This window comes from Equus asinus, chromosome 9, assembly GCF_041296235.1.
Source record: "Equus asinus isolate D_3611 breed Donkey chromosome 9, EquAss-T2T_v2, whole genome shotgun sequence".
Taxonomy (NCBI): domain Eukaryota; kingdom Metazoa; phylum Chordata; class Mammalia; order Perissodactyla; family Equidae; genus Equus; species Equus asinus.
Genome location: NC_091798.1, coordinates 47259715 through 47279843, shown reverse-complemented (window position 1 = coordinate 47279843; position 20129 = coordinate 47259715). Strand labels below are relative to the sequence as shown.

The following is a 20129-nucleotide window of genomic DNA, read 5'->3' as shown; positions in this document are numbered from 1 at the left end:
AGCTAATCATGCAGCAGAGTTGGAACTTCAGACTCTGATTCTAACACCATCTCCCCTATATGTGAGAAGTAGCTGGTATCAAATTTTGGAAAGCAGTTTAAAAAAATGTTAATAGCATACTTTTAGAAAAAATTCATTTGCTTTAAAGGAAAATTTATTTAACTAAGTAAAAGATTGCAGAATCAGGCCGGTGTGGCAGCTACGTGAGCACACGGGTAGTGACAGTGGTTGGTTAGATGAACACATTGCTTGCTGTTACATTTCCATTTGTCCTGGCACAAATATACCATGTTAGTCTTGTTGAGATCATTTCTTGTTTATGGAGTATTAAGTGTGAAAAAGAGTTTCTTTTGTACTGTAACAGTTGCATTTACTTTTAGCAGTGTTTTCAATGTACGTTATGTGAATAAATTATGAACAGTGTCTATTTTTCACCCTGTCCTTTTGGAAGAAGATTTTACTTGATAACAATGTTAAGGTGGGTACAGACACATCATAATATTGGACTCCAGAAAAATTATTGCTTGGTATTATTGTAATTACAAACCATATTTTGACATTGATGAACCACATCGTCAATGGTTTTTTAAACAAATGCAGTCCATTTAATTTTATAAAAAATAATCAAAATTGTAAGGGATAATCTGTAGCCTTAAATTGTTTTAAATCATAAAGAATAAATTAAATATGTAAAGAGACTATGCTATAAACACAAAACTAGGCAAATAATTATATACACAGACTTTCATACAAAAAGTATCCTTTGATTCAATGGAATTGTCTTTTTTTTTTTTTTTTTTGGTGAGGAGGATTATCCCTGAGCAAACATCTGTTGCCAATCCTCCTCTTTTTGCTTGAGGAAGATTGTGCCTGAGCTAACATCTGTGTCAATCTTCCTCTGTTTTTTGTATGTGGGATGCTGCCACAGCATGACTTGATGAACAGTGTGTAGGTCTGTGAACCTGCAAACTCCAGGCCCAGAAGCGGAGTGTGCGAATTTAACCACTATGCCACTGGGGTGGCTCCTGGAATTGTCTTCTTAATTGACTTTTTTCTACCAACAAGAGGGGTGTATGAATAGCTACAGCAACTGAAATTAGATATTACCAAGGTATTCAATCACATATCATGTTGTGTTATGAACAAAATAGGAAAAATCTGAAAATAAATGTTTACATAATGAATAGTAACATTTGAATAAATGATAGGAAATGTTACTATTTAAGGCATTCACACAAGATGACTATATTTGTACTTCAAAGGAAGGATTACAAACACATATCAAGTTCAGGAATTTTCTGTTTTTTTGTTCTAGGAAATTTTTAGAATTAATATGCTTTTGAGTTTCACACCAGAAAGTTTCCTCTAGTTATCACCTTATTCCTATTCAGTGAAATAGGATATCAGGATATCATTGGTCAGAAAACTTTACACTTTTTATTATCTCAGGGATTTAAAAAATTTTTCAGTTATTCTAGGTACTTGGGATAGATCAGTTGAACAAAACAGACAAAAAATCCATCTTCTGTTGGGGAAGACAGACACAAAAAGATAAACATACCAAATAACAAATTGTAAAGATTGTTGCAAAGTTTGAAGCGTCATGGGAAGAATAGAAAAAGAGTGAATTAGGAAGAATTGAGAGTTGGGATTGGGGCAATTGGTCAGGCCAAGCATCACTGTTAAGGTAAGATTTGAGCAAGGAGTTAAAAGAGGTGAAGGTGAACACTGGGAAAGAATGTTCCTGGCAGAAGGAATGGCTCTTGAAAATGTCCTAAGTAGTAGTCTAGTCTGCAATATTGAAGCGACAACGGGCAGTTGGAGTTGAAGTCAGAGAGGTAAAGGGACAGGGCAATTCCAGGGCTTCGTAGGTCACTGTGAAGACCTTAGCTTTTATAAAGAATGAAATAGGAACCCACTGGAGGATTTTGACCAGATGAGACAGGAGCTGACTTTTCTTGTAAGAGGATATTCTTGCTGTTGTTTTGACAGTAGGCTGAGTTAACGGTGAGCACGGAGACCATTTAGTAGGCCACTGAAGTATAATCCAGCCCAGAGAAGATGGAAGTAATGCAGGTGAGAAGTGGTCTGATTCTGATTTATTTTGAAGGTACAACCAACAGGCTTGCTTGACAGGTTGGAGGTGAAGATGAGAGAATGGGAGGAGGCAAGGACGACTCCAAAGTTTTTGGCCTGAGCAACTCATTAGAAAGACTGTGTTATGGTGTTGAGTTGCTTTTTAAGCAAGGGAGAACTCTAAACTTAGGGAAAAAAGAAAACTAATGTTGCACTAATAACGTTGCACTAATATAAGACGTATATTAGTATATCCCAAGTATTGTAGGCTTGAAAACTTATTGTAGGGATTTTGGTGGAGTGCTGGCTGCTAGATAGGGGCACTCACATGTTTCTGATTTCTGGGATATATAAAACATACACCTAAAGGAGTCTCAGAGATCCAGTAGACGAGTCATTTCACACGTTTCAAATGCCAGGTGGATGTTCTCGGCCGTAAGCCAGTTAATGAGGGTTCAACTACTCTGACGTTCACATTTAAAAAAAGCGGTGGTCCGATGATTTCAGCGCATCTGTCTCTCAGCTGCAGCCAACTGAGCGATGCCTGGTCCGACGGCTCGGCACTCACCCTCGCTCGCCCGGGAGGGTCCGCGGCCCCACTGCGAGCGCAGGCACCACCCCACCGCTTGGTCCGGGAAGGGGGCGCGAGCCGCCGCCGCCTGCTGCCCGGCGGAGGCGGGGAGGGGCTCCTGCGCGCTCCCCCTCAGCCCCGGTCGCCATCTTCCGGTGCGTCCTTTCCCGCGCGGGCTCCTGCCCCGGCTCTAGGCTCTCCGCTCGCCTCGGAGGGGCTTCCCGGCCGTCACCGCTCTAGCGCGCGGCGCGGCGCGGGGTTCCCGGGCAGAGCCCACCCGGAGGCGGGGCCGGCGCGGCGGCGCGGCGGCGCTGCCCTCCCGCAGCTCCCGGAGAGCGCGCCGCCCCTCGCCCCGCCCGCGCGCGAGACTGGGCGGGGAGGGCGGGGCCAGGAAGCGGCGAGCGCGCCGGGGAGCGCAGCTGCGGGAGTGGGGGCGGCAGGAGCCGCGGAGCCGGCGCCGAGGGCGGCAGCGGCCGGAGCGGGCGGCCGAGACAAAGGCGACGGTGAGTGCAGCGCCGGCCCCCACCCCTCGCCCTCGCTGCCCCCTGGGCGGGGACCCGAAGCCCCGAACCCCCGCTGCCGAGGGCTCCGGGGCGAGGGCGGCCCGGCCCTGCCCGCCGCGCGCTGCGGGCTGTGGGCTGAGCCTGCGGCTCCATTTTCAGGTCTGGGCGAGGTCCTCCTGCGGACCCTGCCTTTGGCTTTTCTTCCACTGCCTCTGAGAAATGGTTCCATGCTCAGTTCAGAATTCACGGCGGGGGGGCGGCTGAGTGAGCCAACCCGCCCGCCGCCTGGTGTAAGATGGAAATGAAGACCCCTTCCCCCCAAGTTTGCAGGTCTGGAAGTCGGGAGGGTGGCGCGAGGGGCGGGCGGAGAGGGCCCGGGTGGACCAGGTGAGGGGTTCGGAGGGGCGGGGACCCCGGCTCCGGAGCCCGGACTCCAGCCTGAGGCGCCCGGCACGTTCCGCCCGCGGGTGTCGCCGCGGTTCTTTTGGGCCCCGGAGAGAAAGCCCTGGACACCTCGGAGGAGGAGCTCATGTACTCTTACAGGTTGTTCACCCCGCGCTTGCTGCTTGAGTTGTGATTTCTGGTAACGGGTGTGGTGGGTAGCGGCTCCCTGTTGCCGCATCAATAGCTGAAAAGGAACCCCGATGGGCTGACTTCGTGTATCTGTGAATCAACATCGGGATTCCTCTTGAGCTGCTGTTATCTTAAATGATAAGCTTCTGTAGGGGAATTGGGTGCTGATGTTCAGTTTACAAAATGTACACGTTTTGTTAAAGGACCTGGCATATAGTAGATACTCAATAAAATAGTTGAATGAATGCATCCTGAAACATCAGACAAAGCCGATCTCACATCTAGTCAAATTTAGCCACGTACCCTCTTGACCCAAATTAAAGAAAAAAATTGGCGAACAACGTGTAGTTTTTGTTTATATGTTTGTTTTTACCCAACGTATACTTACTCTTGATGAATAATCAGTTATCAGTTTTGCAAGCGTAGAAAATATACTTGAAATGTGGAAGCTTTCATTTTGAGGAAAGTTGGTAGGCATCTTCTGTCTCTTAAAAATAAGCCTTAATTCTAATTTTCTTTCCGAAGACTGGAGAAGATGAAGAAGAGGCGCTTGGATTGTGTTTTGTTCTTTTGAGACGCAGGTTTCTATTTCATTATGAATAAAGAAGTTTAGCTGCTTTTGAGGGAGGGTAGCCTGAACTTGAGTTGCCTTTTGAGCAAGGAGAGCTCTAAATTTAGAGAGAAAAGAAGACTAATGTTGCACTAATATAGTTAAACCTCACCATTTACGCCACAGATATTCATTAAGCGCCTATTGTGTGTTGGCTCCTGTGTTGGATGCGAGTTTCTAGGGGGGAAAACCCCCCACAATTATCCTTTTCTTAAACGAGCGTGAAGTTCTTTCCTCGTTATGGTGGTTGTAGGCGGGGTCTACTTACAGTTGGGAAAGATGGCAGGTGAAACTGCAGGAAGTGTAGCTTCATAACAGTCTATATAAAGGTTAATAAGTAACTTTTTAAGGCTAAGATTATTGGGTTACATTTTCATATTGTCAGTTTAATAAAATCTGTGTTTTAAAATGAAAGGAAGAAGAGGTTTAACAAACCAGTATTTTCGTTCTCTCCCTCTTCCATATTAGATGATTTTGGTATAGTGTATTTATTGAAGAGTAATGTACTTCTGGTTCTGTTTTCTGTAAATAGTCTTTGCTGTGCATGATTTTCTATTTTTAAAAATCTCCAAGGAGAAACAGTGGATTTCTTTTCTATAAGAAATGTTTTTAAATAGAGCACCTTTCAGAAATTTTATTTTTACCTTTTGTTCACCGTTTACAAATAATACAGTGCTGACTTGACAGTCCTGAAAAGGGAAGGACTTAATAATAATTTGTGGTTCTGTACTTGTAGTACTGTGTTTATTAATTCTGAACATAAGGTTTCATTGGCTCTTTTTATCTTCTTTACATCTGATTTAAAAAAATCCCAGTACTTGGTTATTTTGTTTGGCTTCTTCAAAAGTCCAAATTAATGTGCTCCAAAGTCTGGATGATCATTACAAAATAATGTAGATTAATAATCTTTTTACAGATAGCTTTTGAATTTAGGTGGACCCTTTTGACTTACTGATGTTTATAACATACATTGTTGAAGATAATGTGAATATTTAAATAGAACTTTCATATTTTTAGACTCACTGGCTATTAGCTTTTTATGGTTCTTCCTAGGAATAAGAAGAAAAGTAATCCCTTAAATTTTGGTGGTAGACAGTTGTGATAGTTTTTCTTAAAACGTATATTTCTCGTAGGGAGAGTTATTTGACAGTATACTCCTGAGAGCCTGGTGTTGATGAGAGACCTAATAGTAAATAATAATAGCGATGATAAAGAACAATGTAAGCAAGCTGTGATATGTTGAATAAAAAATTCTCCACATATTTTATTTGGATAAGAGTTTCATCAAAGTTCTTGACAGTCAACAGCATTGAGAGATGTTAAAGTAATTTTTCCAAGAAATAAGAACCTGTAATGACTTTTTTTTTTTGCTAAGGAAGATTTGCCCAGCTAACACCTATTGCCAGTCTTCCTGTATTTTGTATGTGGGTCACTGCCAAAGCATGGCTGCCGATGAATGGTGTAGGTCCATGCCTGGGAACTGAACCTGGGCCACCAAAGTGGAGTGTGCCAAACTTAACCATTAGGCCCCAGGGCCTAATGACTATTTTTTTGTACTTTTTTTATTTTATTTTATTTTTATTTATTTTTATTTTTTCCTTTTTCTCCCCAAAGCCCCCCAGTACATAGTTGTGTATTCTTCATTGTGGGTTATTCTAGTTGTGGCATGTGGGGCGCTGCCCCAGTGTGGTCCGATGAGCAGTGCCATGTCCGCGCCCAGGACTCGAACCAACGAAGCACTGGGCCGCCTGCAGCGGAGCGGGCGACCCTAACCACTCGGCCACGGGGCCAGCCCCTATTTTTTTGTACTTTAAAAAAAAGACTGTGTGTTGTCAAACTATTATTCCTGTGTTAGAGTAGTTCATAATGTTTTGAGGCTAAGTAAATTCCAGGATCATCCTATTTTGTAATTTTTGGAATATTTGAAATATCATTCTTTTCATCTGGGTATGTTTCTGTGTTGAGGGGTGTGTGTCATTTTTTGTTATACCCTTTAGAATGATGCAGAAAGTGTTTCCTGGGGCCGGCGTGTGGCTGAGTGGTTAAGTTCGTGCGCTCTGCTTTGGCGGCCCGGGGTTTCGCCGGTTCGAGTCCTGGGTGTAGATGTGGCACTGCTTGTCAGGCCATGCTGAGGCGGCGTCCCACATGCCACAGCTGGAAGGACCCACAACTAAGAATGCATAACCATGTGCTGGGGGGCTTTGGGAGAAAAAGGAAAAATAAAATCTTAAAAAAAAAAAAAGAAAGTGTTTCCTTTATCACATGTAATTAATAAAGTGATTAAGAATGATGCTGATATGGCATATTGTAGCCGTGCCCATATTTACCTATACAAATTGTGAGAAAGTACCAGTTAGCATTTGTGTGAAACATTTCCAAAGTGCTTTATAACTAATTTGTCACATTTATTTTCTAGGATAGATTGCTGTTAAGTTTTTATGTCCCTGTTTTTTTTTTTTTTAATTTATTTCTTTTGATCTTTTATCATTGAAAGTGTTCAGGTTTCTCATCTGCTTTAGGATGAGTCTGGAATATTTTGTTAAGGCTTTCTAAGATTTTTCTCACAATTGCAAATGCATGTTGGTTTTGATCTGTTACAGTATTCTTAATCTCAGTTCTCATAAAAGAAATGTTTTAACATTTTATTGAATGTTAAATGTTAGTAATGTTTTGGTCTGTCTCTGAGGGGGCCATTATGGGTTCCCTCTGCATTCTTGAGAGGAACTGAGTGAAACATGTCTTATCCTTAATACTTACTCACAAGGTGAGAGCATTTATTCTGATCTTTTTCATACTACCTGGAAAAACTTGACATTTAGCTTATTAATAATTAACTTTATGCATCCTACTACCTCACTTCAAAGCTTAAGTATACTTGAACCTTTCTGTAGTACCAACAAGTGAACAAAGCAAGATTTAGCTGGAACTGCTCTGGGACCCCATGCAAAGGAAGTTTCTGAACTGGAAGCCCAAAGACTTGGTAATAAGTTGTCTTTATCATGACACTATAAAATACCTGTAAATTTATTTTAGTCAGAATGGGTTCTAGTGAAACAAACTCCCTATTTTTCTTAGAAAGCATTAGATAACTTCATGTTAAATTTAGGTGTCTGAAAATGATTAAACGATGAGCACTGATATTTCGTTTTGTAGCTTACCCACTTAGAAATTCATGCTAAGATTTTTCTTATTAAATCATTATATTGAATTTTTGTGAGCATCTTGTACTAAAACATAAAATGATTTTGTTTTATTTGACTTAATCTACTTTCACTTTTTGCTTAATAAAACAAAAATGAATTTTTCATATATTCAGCATTGTGTATATTTTGCACCCTGTACATAGTGGGAATCCATGGATATTTGTGGAACTGGTATTTTTAATGGCTGGGACTTGATAAGGTCTAAGCAGAAAACAACTTTCTTTCTCTCGCTGTACCTTCAAGCCCTCCCTGTAGATTGCTTCTCTGCCTCTCAGTGAGACTTTTTTTCTTTTTGAGGAAGATTAGCTCTGAGCTAACATCCACTGCCAATCTTCCCTTTTTTGTTTTTTGTTGCTGAGGAAGATTGGCCCTGAGCTAACATCTGTGCCCATTTTCCTCTACTTTATATGTGGGATGCCTGCCACAGCATGGCTTGACAAGCACTGTGTAAGTCCGCACCTGGCATCTGAACCGGCGAACCCTGGGCTGCCAAAGTGGAGTGCGCGAGCTTAACCGCTGCGTCACTGGGCTGGCCCCTCTAGTTACTTCTAGATAATAAAAAGTCATCTGTTCACTTGTCAATGAGAGTCTTATTTTAGTCATTAGAAGGTACAGTTCAGTATAACAATCAGTGTTCAAACTTAACACAGTTTAAAACTTTTCTTCCTTAGCTCAGAACTGCTTCAGACCTAGAAGCCTGCTTTGGAGGAAGAGTCCTAGTAGGCATCTCTTTTTACTTGACCAGCTTCTCTTCAGTGTGCTGTCCTCACCTGTCCAGGGTCCAGCCCAGTGGGGAAGAGGACTCGGGGGAAAGGTATGGTTTTACTGTGACTCATGCTATCATGATCTGGCATTCGTGCCCTCTGAGTTGGGCAGGTTGTTCAAATCCGAGTCTTTGTCCTGGAGTGCTGGAAATGGTTTTCTTGGGGATTCCATGCTGGGAACCTCCAGCTACAATTCCTGTGATAGAATTCTTCTGTTCCAGTCCCTTAGCCTTCCAGTTTCCCTCATCTCCAGACTCACTCTGTCCAGGGAAAGGTGTTGCTTTAGTCTTTAAGGTAGTTCTATAACATTTTAACCAGGCCTGCCTGTACTTCATTAAAGTTATTTCATAAGACGCAATTTCAAGCATTCCACCAGGGCCTGAGTGTCCTATCTTGCTGGCTCCTTCTGTCAAGTACCCCTGCTTGAACAATACTTCTGTGTGTGGGACTTACAATCCATTGCTGCTACCACCTTTTTTCTGTTCCAAGCCCCCTTCCGTCACGTCCTCACTTGACTATTTACCCTACTTTGAATCCATAGTCCACTATTGTAATTTCTCCCTTTTGTATACCCTCAGTTCCTTTGTAGCACTTCTTCCTTTAGTGTACTCACCTGGCGACCTCTGCCCCCTGCCCCTCTCGTTATCCAGTTCTCCATCTAGTCCAGCGTGTACCTGGCAGTTGAGCATATCTTAAGGAAAACATATCCACGCTGACCTGGTGTCCTTTTAAATTTATGACCGGTGACCTCAGGAGGCCTCTGCTGCCCACAGTCCTATTATTTTAGTGATTTCCCTGGTTGAATCGCTCTCCCACTCCCCTACGTGACTGTTTTACATCTCTCTCAAACCTCTAGCTCCTCTTTTCTCTTCTTCATTTTCAGCTGATGATCTTGTTTCCTGTATGTTAAAAATGAAAGCAATCAGAAGAAAACTTTTGCATGTCTCGCTGCATCTATACCCATAGATGCGCATTTCCTCTTGTGCTGTGACTGTCACCTCCACCCTTGCCCTTGATTCTGTCCCCATTCTCCTGTCAAGGACATCGCGTTGCTGCCATGTTCATCCTGTTCTCCTGCCTACCAGTGAGTTGCATCATCAGCGTTTCCCATTTCTTCTGGATTATTCCTATCAGCATATAGATATGATGAAATATCTCCCATATTTTAAAAAAACAAAACCTCCCCCAACACCGCATCTTTCTTCAGGTACTGCTCTCCAAAAGAGTTGTTATTTGTGGTCATCAGTAGTCCCTATCTTTTTTGGATCCACTACAGTCCGGGTTTTTTCTCTTTCACTCTACCATAACCGCTCCTATTGAGATTGCTAGTGACCTCCTTGGTGATAAATTCCCTAGTGAATTCTCAGTTCTAATCTCACTGGATGTAGCAGCAGCAACATTTGACATGGTTGATAATTTTCTCTTCATTGAAGCTTTTCTTCCCTTTGCTTCTGGGACACTGCTGCTTATTTTCAGTTTCTTTTGCTTATTCCTTTTTGTTGCCCCAACTTATGAAAAATAAGACAGCATCCCAGAGCTCTATGTTTAGACCTCTTCTATATTTATACGTAGTCTCTTGTGATCTCACCCTACCCTGTAGCTAGAATTATCATATATTTCAAACTAAAAATATTGTCTTTAGTCTGAATCTCTTTCCCAACCTCCAGACTTGTACACCCAGCTGCCTAGTCAACATTTTCAATTAGACGTCCCAAATTTAACGTGTCAAAACTGAACTCCTCCTCCTCCTTCCCTCCCCCACCCCAATGATCCCATTCCAGTCTTCCTCATCTTATTAAATGTCAGCTCCATCTTTCAGTTTCTCTGGCTGTAACTTTGTAGACATTCTTGACTCCTTTTTCTCACACTCCCATATCTAATTCAAAATAATGTATCATGGAATTGTCCTTTATTTACTTTAAAATCTACCTTAAGAATAAATGTAACCATAACTAGCTACGTTCCACTGCTGCCGCCCTCTCTAAGCAACCGTCATCTCTTGCCTGTGTTATTTTAGTAGTCTCCTTTCTCATCTCCCTGCTGCTTCTGCTCTTTTCTATTCTCAACACAGCAACCAGGGCAATCTTTTTGAAATGAAAGCCCGATTATTTTACTCCTACGTTCGAAACCCTTGGGTGGCTTTCTGTCGTTTAGAGTGAAAGCCAGAATACAGCAGTGCCTACAGGGCCCCTCCAGCCTCTCTGCTTATGTGTCCTACTAGGTTCTCCGTGGCTTACTCCACACCAGGCACATGGGTCTCCTTGAAGTTTTGTGAACCTGCCAGGCACAGTCTTGCTTTAGTGTCTTTAGGGAAAGAGATTTGTTTTATTCACTGCAGAGTCCCCAATATTCAGAATAGTGGCTGATAGATGGTGAGCACCCACATCTGCTAAATGAATGGCTGCTTCTTATTCGTGTCTTTGGTAACAGTTTTTACGTATGTTTCTGTGACTGAAACTGTTTCATCTAAAACCATTTAGTCTCATGGGAATTAAATGAAAATATAGAAAAAAAGAGGAAAAGGTAAGTTTCAAATCAGTTTTTGTCTAGGAAAGTGAAAATACACAGGAAAGGGGCAGAGGAGGTAAGAAAGGAATAAGAAAGGTAAGGTAAATGGAATAAAGAAAAGGAAAAGGCAAGATTTGGAAGTAGAGTGACACTTTTAAAAAACTATTTTTGGCTTGCCCCATGTTTTTTTTAAGCTCTGTTTCTTGAATTCCAAGTGTTGATGACTTACATGGACTTAGACACTTCAAGTTGGACTATATTATACCTTTCTTTTATCAAGGATATGGGCTCAAATGAGATTGGGAGCCAAAACTTAGTTGCTTTTCTGTTGCCAAACTTTTTATTAAGGAAAGCAGTTACTATTACTAAGCAGTTTACCTGATAATATTCTTATCATTACTTTTTTTTTTTTTTTTTGCTGAGGAAGATTCCCCATGAACTAACATCTGTGCCAATCTTCCTCTGTTTTGTATGTGGATTGCTGCCACAGCATGGCTCCCAATGAGTGGTATAGGTCTGTGCCCAGGAACTGAACCCAGACTGCTGAAGCAGTGCATGCTGAACTCACCACTAGGCCATGGGGCCAGCCCCTCTTATTTTTTTGTAGAAAGCTCAAACAGAAGTCTCATAGTTTTAGGGAAGGATTTTCAGTATGCAAAAATTTATTAGTATGCCTGTCCTCTCAATACTGCACTGCCTGTTTACTACTGCCTCAAAGAAGAGAGGGCTTGTAAGTACACTTAATTGTATTTCTGTGGTAAGTTAGCAGCTAGTTACATCAATGTACACAGCTCTATAAGTAATATTTACCATATGCATATTTGTGCTCTTAAGTGAAAAGTACTTGAATATAGTTAAATCAGTTTTTAAACTGCAGTTTAACTGATATTTAGGTAGGAAATGAGAGTGCAACAAAGTTGATGGTATGCAAACTTTCAGTATTTCATTCTGCCGAGACAAGATTTTTTTTTTTAACTCTATTTTCTGAGTTACAGGTCTCATTTCCTGTTGGTTGATTTAAAAAAATCCTTTAAATAAATTGTTGAAATAGGTCACTTAGAAGCTCCTGGATAAATTATTTTTTATGTATAACCATAAATTATTCTCCATAAACCAGTCTAAACCTTTCTGTATTTTTGTGTAATATGCAATAATTTATGTCTCAATTGACTTGTTTGGTAGTCTTTTATGTGGACATAATGTGGACTTAATTTTCATGGCTATAGAGTTGTGGACGTGTGTATGTTTGTATATTTACAGTTTTTTGTAATATGCAAATATAATTTAAACTTGTATGTGTTTGATATTTTACTTTAACTTCTAAGCAATATTATCTGTAAACCAGACTTGGTATTATATTTTTATTTCACATTAAAATATGAAATTAAATATAAAAATTTTCATATTAAAACATAGGATCAGGGGCCGACCCGTGGCCTAATGGTTAAATTTGGCATGCTCCACTTCAGTGGCCCAGATTTCGTTCCTAGGTGCAGACTTATACCATTTGTCATTCGCCATGCTGTGGTAGCAACCCACATATGAAATAGAGGAAGATTGGCACAGATGTTAGCTCAGGGCAAATCTTCCTCAAGCAAAAAGAGGAAGATTGGCAACAGATGTTAGCTCAGGGTGAATCTTCCTCAGCAAAAAACAAACATATGATCATTATAATTTTTTCTTTTTGAGGAAGATTAGCCCTGAGCTAACATCTGCTACCAGTCCTCCTCTTTTTTTTGCTGAGGACGGCTGGCCCTGAGCTAATATCCATGCCCAGCTTCCTCTACTTTATATGTGGGACACCTACCACAGCATGGCTTTTGCCAAGCGGTGCCATGTCCGCACCCAGGATCTGAACCAGCGAACCCCAGGCCGCCGAAGTGGAATGTGCACACTTAACCACTGTGCCACCGGGCCGGCCCCATATAATTCTTTAAAAGTTTATTTACATGCCATGTAAAGTCATTTTGGATGATATACTAGCAAGTGTTTGCCTACAGTTTTGAATTAATCTTTCTATTTTGTAGACTAATTAGGTCATCTTCGTTGGAATTTGACATTGACCTACCTGAATTCATATGCTAGCATTTCACATGTGAAATAACCATCTTGGATTGATAAGATCCTTATTTCTGAACTGACGTGTAGTCCTACCATTAAGTTTATTTCAGCAATGTTTGTAGTTTGAGGCCTACCATACCATACTGCTTTAACTTCATAATGTTGTAGGTAGATTGTGTAGTAACCAAAATGATTGTTTTCAGAAAAGTGAATACAGTTAATTGGCTGTGACCTAAGTCTCAAAAAGGGTCATTAAACTGATGGATTAAAGTATTCATTCATTCAACACATTTATTAAACTACTATGTGAAATTGCTTCCCAGTCTACTCAGAATAAAATACACACTGCTCACTTAGAACATACACACTCACTCACAGTGTCTATATGATATGGCGCTGACAGCCTCGCGGAGTATCTCACCTTTGCTCACTACCTTCTAGCCACGTTAGCTGTCCAGTTTCTCACACACACCATGCTTGTTCTTTCGTTAGGGCTTTTACACTAGTTTCCTCTACCTGAAGTGGTCTTCCCTAGATCTTTGCAAGGTTGACCCCTTATCGTTAAGATCTCAGCTTAAATATCACCTCCTCATTTCCTCACCACTCAGTTTAAAATAACTCCCTCATCACTAATTTTGCTTTCTTCATAACATTTGTCAGTCCTTGGAATTAGATATTTTAATTTTTTTTTATTGTGTCCCCAAATAGATTATAAGCTTTATGGGAGCAGAGACCTCCTTTGTCTTGTTCCTTGTTGTCCACAATGCCCAGAACAATACCTTGAAATTGCTATTTTATAGATTAAAAAAAAAAGCATCAATATTGCAAATTTCTTATGGTTTAACCTAGGTAGACTTCTTATTTTGGTTTTAAAATTAATTTCTTTATGGGATTCAGTGAAATTACCTCAGTGCTTTACCTTGTTTTGTTTTTCAAAGCTGCATTCCCTTCGCATCTGATGATTGCTTCTAGATTCATATAATGTGTAAAAGTTGGCCATTTATGTGTTTGTATGTTAGTTGCTTAACTGTATACCTAATTGTTTAGCTAGTCCATTCCAAAGCAGGCACAGAATATCTTGAGATGCCTCCGAGGATGTTCTTGGTTTGACTACTGAGTGCTAAGCCTATTGAAAGGTGTCTTTTTCTGGTGAAGGAGGTAGAGCTGATTCGGTTTGAGTTATGTATTATTAGATGACATTTTTTTTCACTTGCTTTTCAGAATGACTTACATAAATACACCTGAGTTCAGTTTTGGGTTTTATTTCTGGCTTTTTTCTTTTGCCCATTATCATCCTCTCTAAGTGCTTTCCTACTGTCTCTGATCATTTACTTTCTGCTACTCTGTGGTTTCTTCTATGAATCAGTGTCTCTAAATCAATGAAATGATTTTATCTTGTTTCTCAAGTTTTCATAGTTTTTTGCTATTGTCTTTGCGATGAACACCTGGACATTCCAAGCCATTTCTCACCCTTACCCCCCACAGTTCTATAAAGAGATATGATTTCTTATAGGCAGCATTTTCCTATCTGAGGAAATTTATTGTTTAAAAATTGACCTTTGTTGGCTCAGGGATTTCACTAATAGTTCTTGAGCGACATTTGTATTGTATTAACTCTGAATAAGTGGATTTGAATTGGTGATATTGAATTAAAATATGGCGCCTGGATTTCTTATCCTTTAACTCCAGTTGTTCTGTGCATAAGAGTATGCACAGGCACTAAAAAATAACTTGCTTTCAATGCAGACAATCAGAATATACATAATAAGCTAAAGGAAAAGCACATTCGTAACCCTACCACCCAAGGATAACCACTGGTGATGTGATGAATGTCCTTCCAGACAAGTCAATGAATAAATGTTTTTCACAAAGTAAGATCTTAGTGCACGTACTCTTCTATAACTTCTGTAACTTCTCGCTTTAGCAAATGTAGCAATCATAAAGGCACTACTTCTCATTACTTCAGTTTGAAAGGATCTTATTGGGAAGTGAAAATTGTCTTTGACATAAGGTAAAGCTCTAAGTAAGGTTGTGATTAAAAACAATGATGTTTATGGTGAGTAGAATGTGGTAAGTCACCTCAAGACAAGAATTACTTCAGCAGTCATTTTTTTCTTAAGAGCCCTCTTACCATTGCACAATAGCCTGATTGTATTATACCAGCTAAGGAAAACAGTACATGATTCTGTGTACAGTAGAATTATTTTAATAATAGCCCTAGGGTAAATTATGGGGCTGTAGATAAGTTCATATTTTTTGGTCTGCCCCAAGTCTGATTGATGCCTTAATATTGAAATAATTTTAGAAGAAAATGTGTTTTATTGAAGGCCTTCGTCTGTCCAAGTTGGACAATTTTATTAGATATTGCTTCCCTTTTTATATGTCAGAATGAGGAGTGAGGGAGTTCTTGGAAAAAGAAAATTTTAGTACAAGAATTCTTGTATTAGTATTTGAGTTGATTTTTGTTTTCTGAATGTGAAGATCCTTGTGAAGAACCAGAGATATATACTGGTGTCTGCATCCTTTGGAAGTCAGTCCCAGTCTTGTCAAGTGGTTGTTTGGGTCTTACAGGAGCAGTTTTTAAAGCTAATCAGAAGTCTTTTAAGGGTTGTATTTAAATGACTTTTCCTTTACTGTGTGATGTCCGTTACCTAGGGTAGAGTAACCACAGATTTCTTGCCTTATTTTTATTATTCTTGCCCTTCTCTTTTTCTGTGTTGTGTTACTGCCTGCTCAGAAGCTCCTGCAGTCTTTATCCCTTCGTAAGTAGCTAAAGTAGACATTTCTCTTACCCTCACTGCTGCTTCCTGTATGGTGCATATAATGCTGAAAATGCTTCTCATGTGGTAAAGAATAAAAAGCAGTGTAGTTGATGTGGCTTTTTCTACTGAGAAATGATGCATTTGTTGTCAAAAGTGGAGACTGGCAGTCAGTCCCTAAAAAAATGTTTTTTTTTGTAAATGGATATGCAAGTACCACTGCTTGTTGGAAGATAAAGTGAATCTTGATATAAATTCAAGAAAAGTGTTTAGAATTATTCCATACATTTTGCTGTTTAAAAACTTGGTGTTTTTTAAAAGTTTCATTTCATGGCAAATTTTTAGCCTCTCCTTTTTATATTTATTTAGTGAATAATGACCTTGTTTTTGCAAAAATGGTACGTACACACTAAAGAAGCTTAGAAGTTAGTCACATAATAAGTGATAGAAACTAGTATTCAGAGTCTTGTCTGATTTTCAGTGGGCGCTGTAAAGTGGCAGAAAGAATATGAACTTTGGAATTAGGCACACCTCAGTTTGATCCCTAACTTTGCCACATTTTTGCCCCATGGCAAACTCTTAGCCTTGGTGATTTTTATTTTCTTTTTTGATTAAGTCCGGGTAATAGGTTTGTTAGGAGTAAGTGAGGTACACATTAAGTACTTGGCTTGTAGAAAGTGTTAATAAATGTTTCATTTCCTTTCTGCTACTCCATATTGTTTTAAAATACGTCCATGGTCACTTGGACATTTCACTAGAAAGTGAATTGCAGTCAGGAAACTGGAAATATATGAAACCCAGATGGACTCATATTGTCGTGTCCTTTTAATCTGCCTGTCTAAGGAGGAGAGTGTTTCTTGGGGCTATTTAAAAAAATATTTTGACTCCAAGGAAAGTTTTAAAGTTAAAAGCTGATTTGTAGAACTGAATTAGGGTGAGTTAATTTTTGCTCATCAAAATGGAAAGAAAGTAACTAATTTCTATGGTTCCTGAGAAATCAAAGTATTTGTGTGTAGTAGAACAATTGTATGCATAAAGATGTCTGTCTTAAAGGGTAACTGACCCTCTGCAAGAGAAAAATATGATGAAAATATGGAAAAATGTTGAAATTTTATAATAATCAATAACAAGTTTCTCTTATCAGATTTAAGATTTAAGAAATGGTGCTAATTCACTTGAATACTGTAACACAAGTAATAAATACATTGCTTGAGGGAGTATAAATCTGTCGAACCCTTTTCAAAAACAGCGTGGCATATATCAAAGAGTAGTATTTCTGCCTTTGAGAGTATACCCGAAGGAAATAACCTTTTTTTCCCCTTTTTTTGAGGGAGGAGGTTATTTTCTTTTTTATGACAGCTTTATTGAGATAATTCATGTGATAATGTGATTTGTAATAAGAAATATATATTATGTCTTTGTCCCTGTTTCTGGCACAGAGCTCCTAAAACCCGTGGCACTTCCTAAATGATGAGCGCCATAAATGTCTTTTGTTATGTTAATGAGGTGACTTCTGGAAAGCACTAAAGGATGGGGGCTGGTTGCCAGGAGAACCAACCTTGCAATTGGAGGGTTGGAACTTTTAGTCCCACCCTCTGACTTCAAGAGGGGGGAGGGGCTAGGGGCAGAAGGCTGAATTGCCAGTGATTTAATCAATCACGGCTGTAATGAAGCCTCCCTAGAAACCCAAAAGAATGGGGTGCTGAGAGCTTCCGGTTTAGTGAACACTTGGAGATGCTGGAAGCGCAGTGCGCTCAGAGAGCCTGGAAGTTCTACGCCTCTTTCCCCATGTCTTCCACCTGACTGTTCTGAATGGTTTCCTTTTATAGGAAACCATAATTTAGTAAGTAAAATCTTTCTCAGAGTTCTCTGAGCTGCTCTGGCAAATTAGTCAACCCAAGGAGGGGATCATGGGGCCCTCAGAAGCACAGGTAACAACCTGGACTTATGATTGGCCTCTGAAGGGGGAGGGGCAGTCTTGTTGGACTGAGCCCTTGACCTGATGCTGTCAGAAATGAGTTGAATTGTAGGACACTCAGTTGGTGTCAGAGAATTGCTTGGTGTTGGTGTGTTCTGCACATTGGAATTGCTGTCAGAGTTGTAATTCATCTTTTGTGTGTGTGTGTGTGTGTGTGTGTGAGAAAGATTGGCCCTGAGCTAACATCTCTTGCCAATCTTCCTCTTCTTGTTTTTCTCCTCAAAGCCCTCCAGTACATTGTTGTATGTCCTAGTTGCAGCTTCTTCTAGTTCCTCTGTGGGACGCTACTTCAGCATGGCTTGATATGAGTGGTGCCATGTCCATGCCCAGGACCCAAACCAGCAAATCCCTGGCCGCCAAAGCAGAATGTGTGACTTAACCACTTGGCCATGGGGACCAGCCTTGTAATTCATCTTTTTAAGCCACATTTTAAAGTACGTAAGTCAGTATTGTGCAACCATCAGCACTATCTAATTTTAGAAGATTTTCATCACCCCAAAAAGAAATTAGCAGTCATTCCCCATTTGTCCCTTACCCCCAGCCCCTGGCAACCACTACTTTGTTTTCTATGTCTCTGGATTTGCCTCTTTTGGACGTTTTATATAAATGGAATGATAGAGTATATGGCCTTTTGAGAGTGGCTTTTTTCACTTAGCATAATATTTCAAGGTTCATCTTTGTTGTAGCATGTATCTGCACTTCATTCTTTGTTATGGTTGAAGATTATTCCATTGTATGGATATACCACATTTTATTCATTCATTGGTTAATGTATATTTTTCACATTTTGTCTATTATGAATAATGCTGCAATGAACATTCATGCACAATTTTTTGTGCGGATGTATATTTTAATTTTTCTTGCTTATATACCTAGGAATGGTATTGCTGCGTCATCTGGTAACTCTCTGTTTAACGCTTTGAGAAACTGCTGGACTGTTTTCCAAAGTGGCTGCATCATTTAACATTTCCGCTAACAGTATAGGAAATACATGGCCTTTTGTACCTGGCTTCTTTCACTTAGCATGTTTTTCAAGGTTCATCCGTGTTGCAGCATGTATCCATACTCATTTCTTTTTATAACTGAATCGTGTTTGGTTGTATGGATATACTACTATGTTTTGTTTATGCTTTTTTTTTTTTTGAAAGATTGGCACCTGAGCTAACAACTGTTGCCAATCTTTTTTTCCCTCCCTGAAACCCCCCAGTACATGGTTGTATATTTTAGTTGTAGGTCCTTCTAGTTGTGGCATGTGGGACGCCACCTCAGCATGGCCTGATGAGTGGTGCCATGTCCTCGTCCAGGATCCGAACCAGTGAAACCCTAGGCCGCTGAAGCGGAGTGCGCAAACTCAACCACTCAGCCACAGGGCCAGCCCCTTGTTTATCCTTAAAAAAGCTTTCTATCCAAAAATGTTCAGTGAAGCATTTTTTCTATTACAGAACAATTGAAAATTACTTAAATTTTCAGTAAAGAGGAGTGACTATATTAGGTGCATCTGTGTGTACCATCCATTAGTAATTTATTATGGAGAGTTTCAAGGGGAAATGATTGTCAGAGTGCTAAAGTAGGATACAAAGTTGTACGTGTACAACTGTTATTCAGTGTCTGTGTGTTTTGGGGGACACTGATTGTCAAATTTTTGAAACATTTCTATATTTTCCATAGTTTTCACAGCAAGCATATATTTCTTTTATAATCAGAGTAAAACATTTTTAAAAATGACCATAGCTATAACTTTGTATGTTGCTGATATAAATTTATTCAGCCAGGCAAAGCAAGATCATTCAGTGTTAGGAATGTTACTATTTGATGTTGATCAAATAATTATCCAATATTATAAATAAAATCATTTCAGACTACTGGTAAGTGAACTTTTAATTCTTCATATTGACCTCAAATTTTTAATTTGTAATTGTAATATAGAATGACACTAATTCTTGTGTATTTGAATTCTAAAATGGGGAGGGGAAGATAAATATAGACAATGCATATTTTAAACTTACTGAACAATACTATATCAAGTCATTGCAAGAAGCAAAAACTGCTCTAGGATTGTTAGACAGAAAGATATTTTATACTGGGAATTCAGTGCTTATAAAATCATTGGGTGGTCTGGAAGAGCCAGATCAGAGGACTATCACCTAATTAATGTATTTAAGAGTATCAGACCATAACCGAGAGGGCAGGAAGCTGAAACTGGGAACCAGTCATAGGAATACTGGCTCTGGTGCCGTGGCTGCTGCTAGATACCTTAAATCTGGTGGCTAGCATTTGGCTACTATAACTGCTTCTAATCATTCATTTCTTTGCGTCATTGCTTACCAGGTAAATCAACAGTAGAAAGATAGCTTCCATGTCACTTTCGCTTTCCAATTCTTGTAGGAGGCCTTCTTACTGGCAGAACCTGATTTACGTTCTGAATGCTACCTATAAGGGAAAGTCTGGGAAATGTAGTTTTTTTGTTTTGTTTTAGTTTTCTTGCCCCTGAGGTACAAGAAGGCATGTATAGGGAGTGGTGGG

At 39.9% G+C, this 20129-nt stretch overlaps 1 protein-coding gene across 20 annotated transcripts in view; it reads left to right on the top strand.

The window, feature by feature from the left end:
* The first annotated feature begins 1230 nt into the window (after positions 1 to 1230).
* Positions 1231 to 20129, top strand: part of CDC42SE2 (CDC42 small effector 2) — a 103615-nt gene continuing 84716 nt past the window's right edge. For 4 of the 20 annotated variants that reach the window (XM_070517480.1, XM_070517475.1, XM_014859505.3 and 1 more), the window contains exons 1-2: positions 3014 to 3150; positions 8208 to 8350. Coding sequence is in view for 7 of the 20 variants with exons in the window: in XM_070517469.1 (XP_070373570.1) it covers positions 2574 to 3150; positions 3310 to 3455 (723 nt within the window). In the remaining 13 variants the exon portion in view is untranslated. Of the gene's footprint in view, positions 3151 to 3309; positions 3481 to 7224; positions 7314 to 8207; positions 8351 to 20129 lie in introns of those variants that run through there. The other 16 variants (XM_070517482.1, XM_070517478.1, XM_070517479.1 and 13 more) reach the window with 9 other exon arrangements.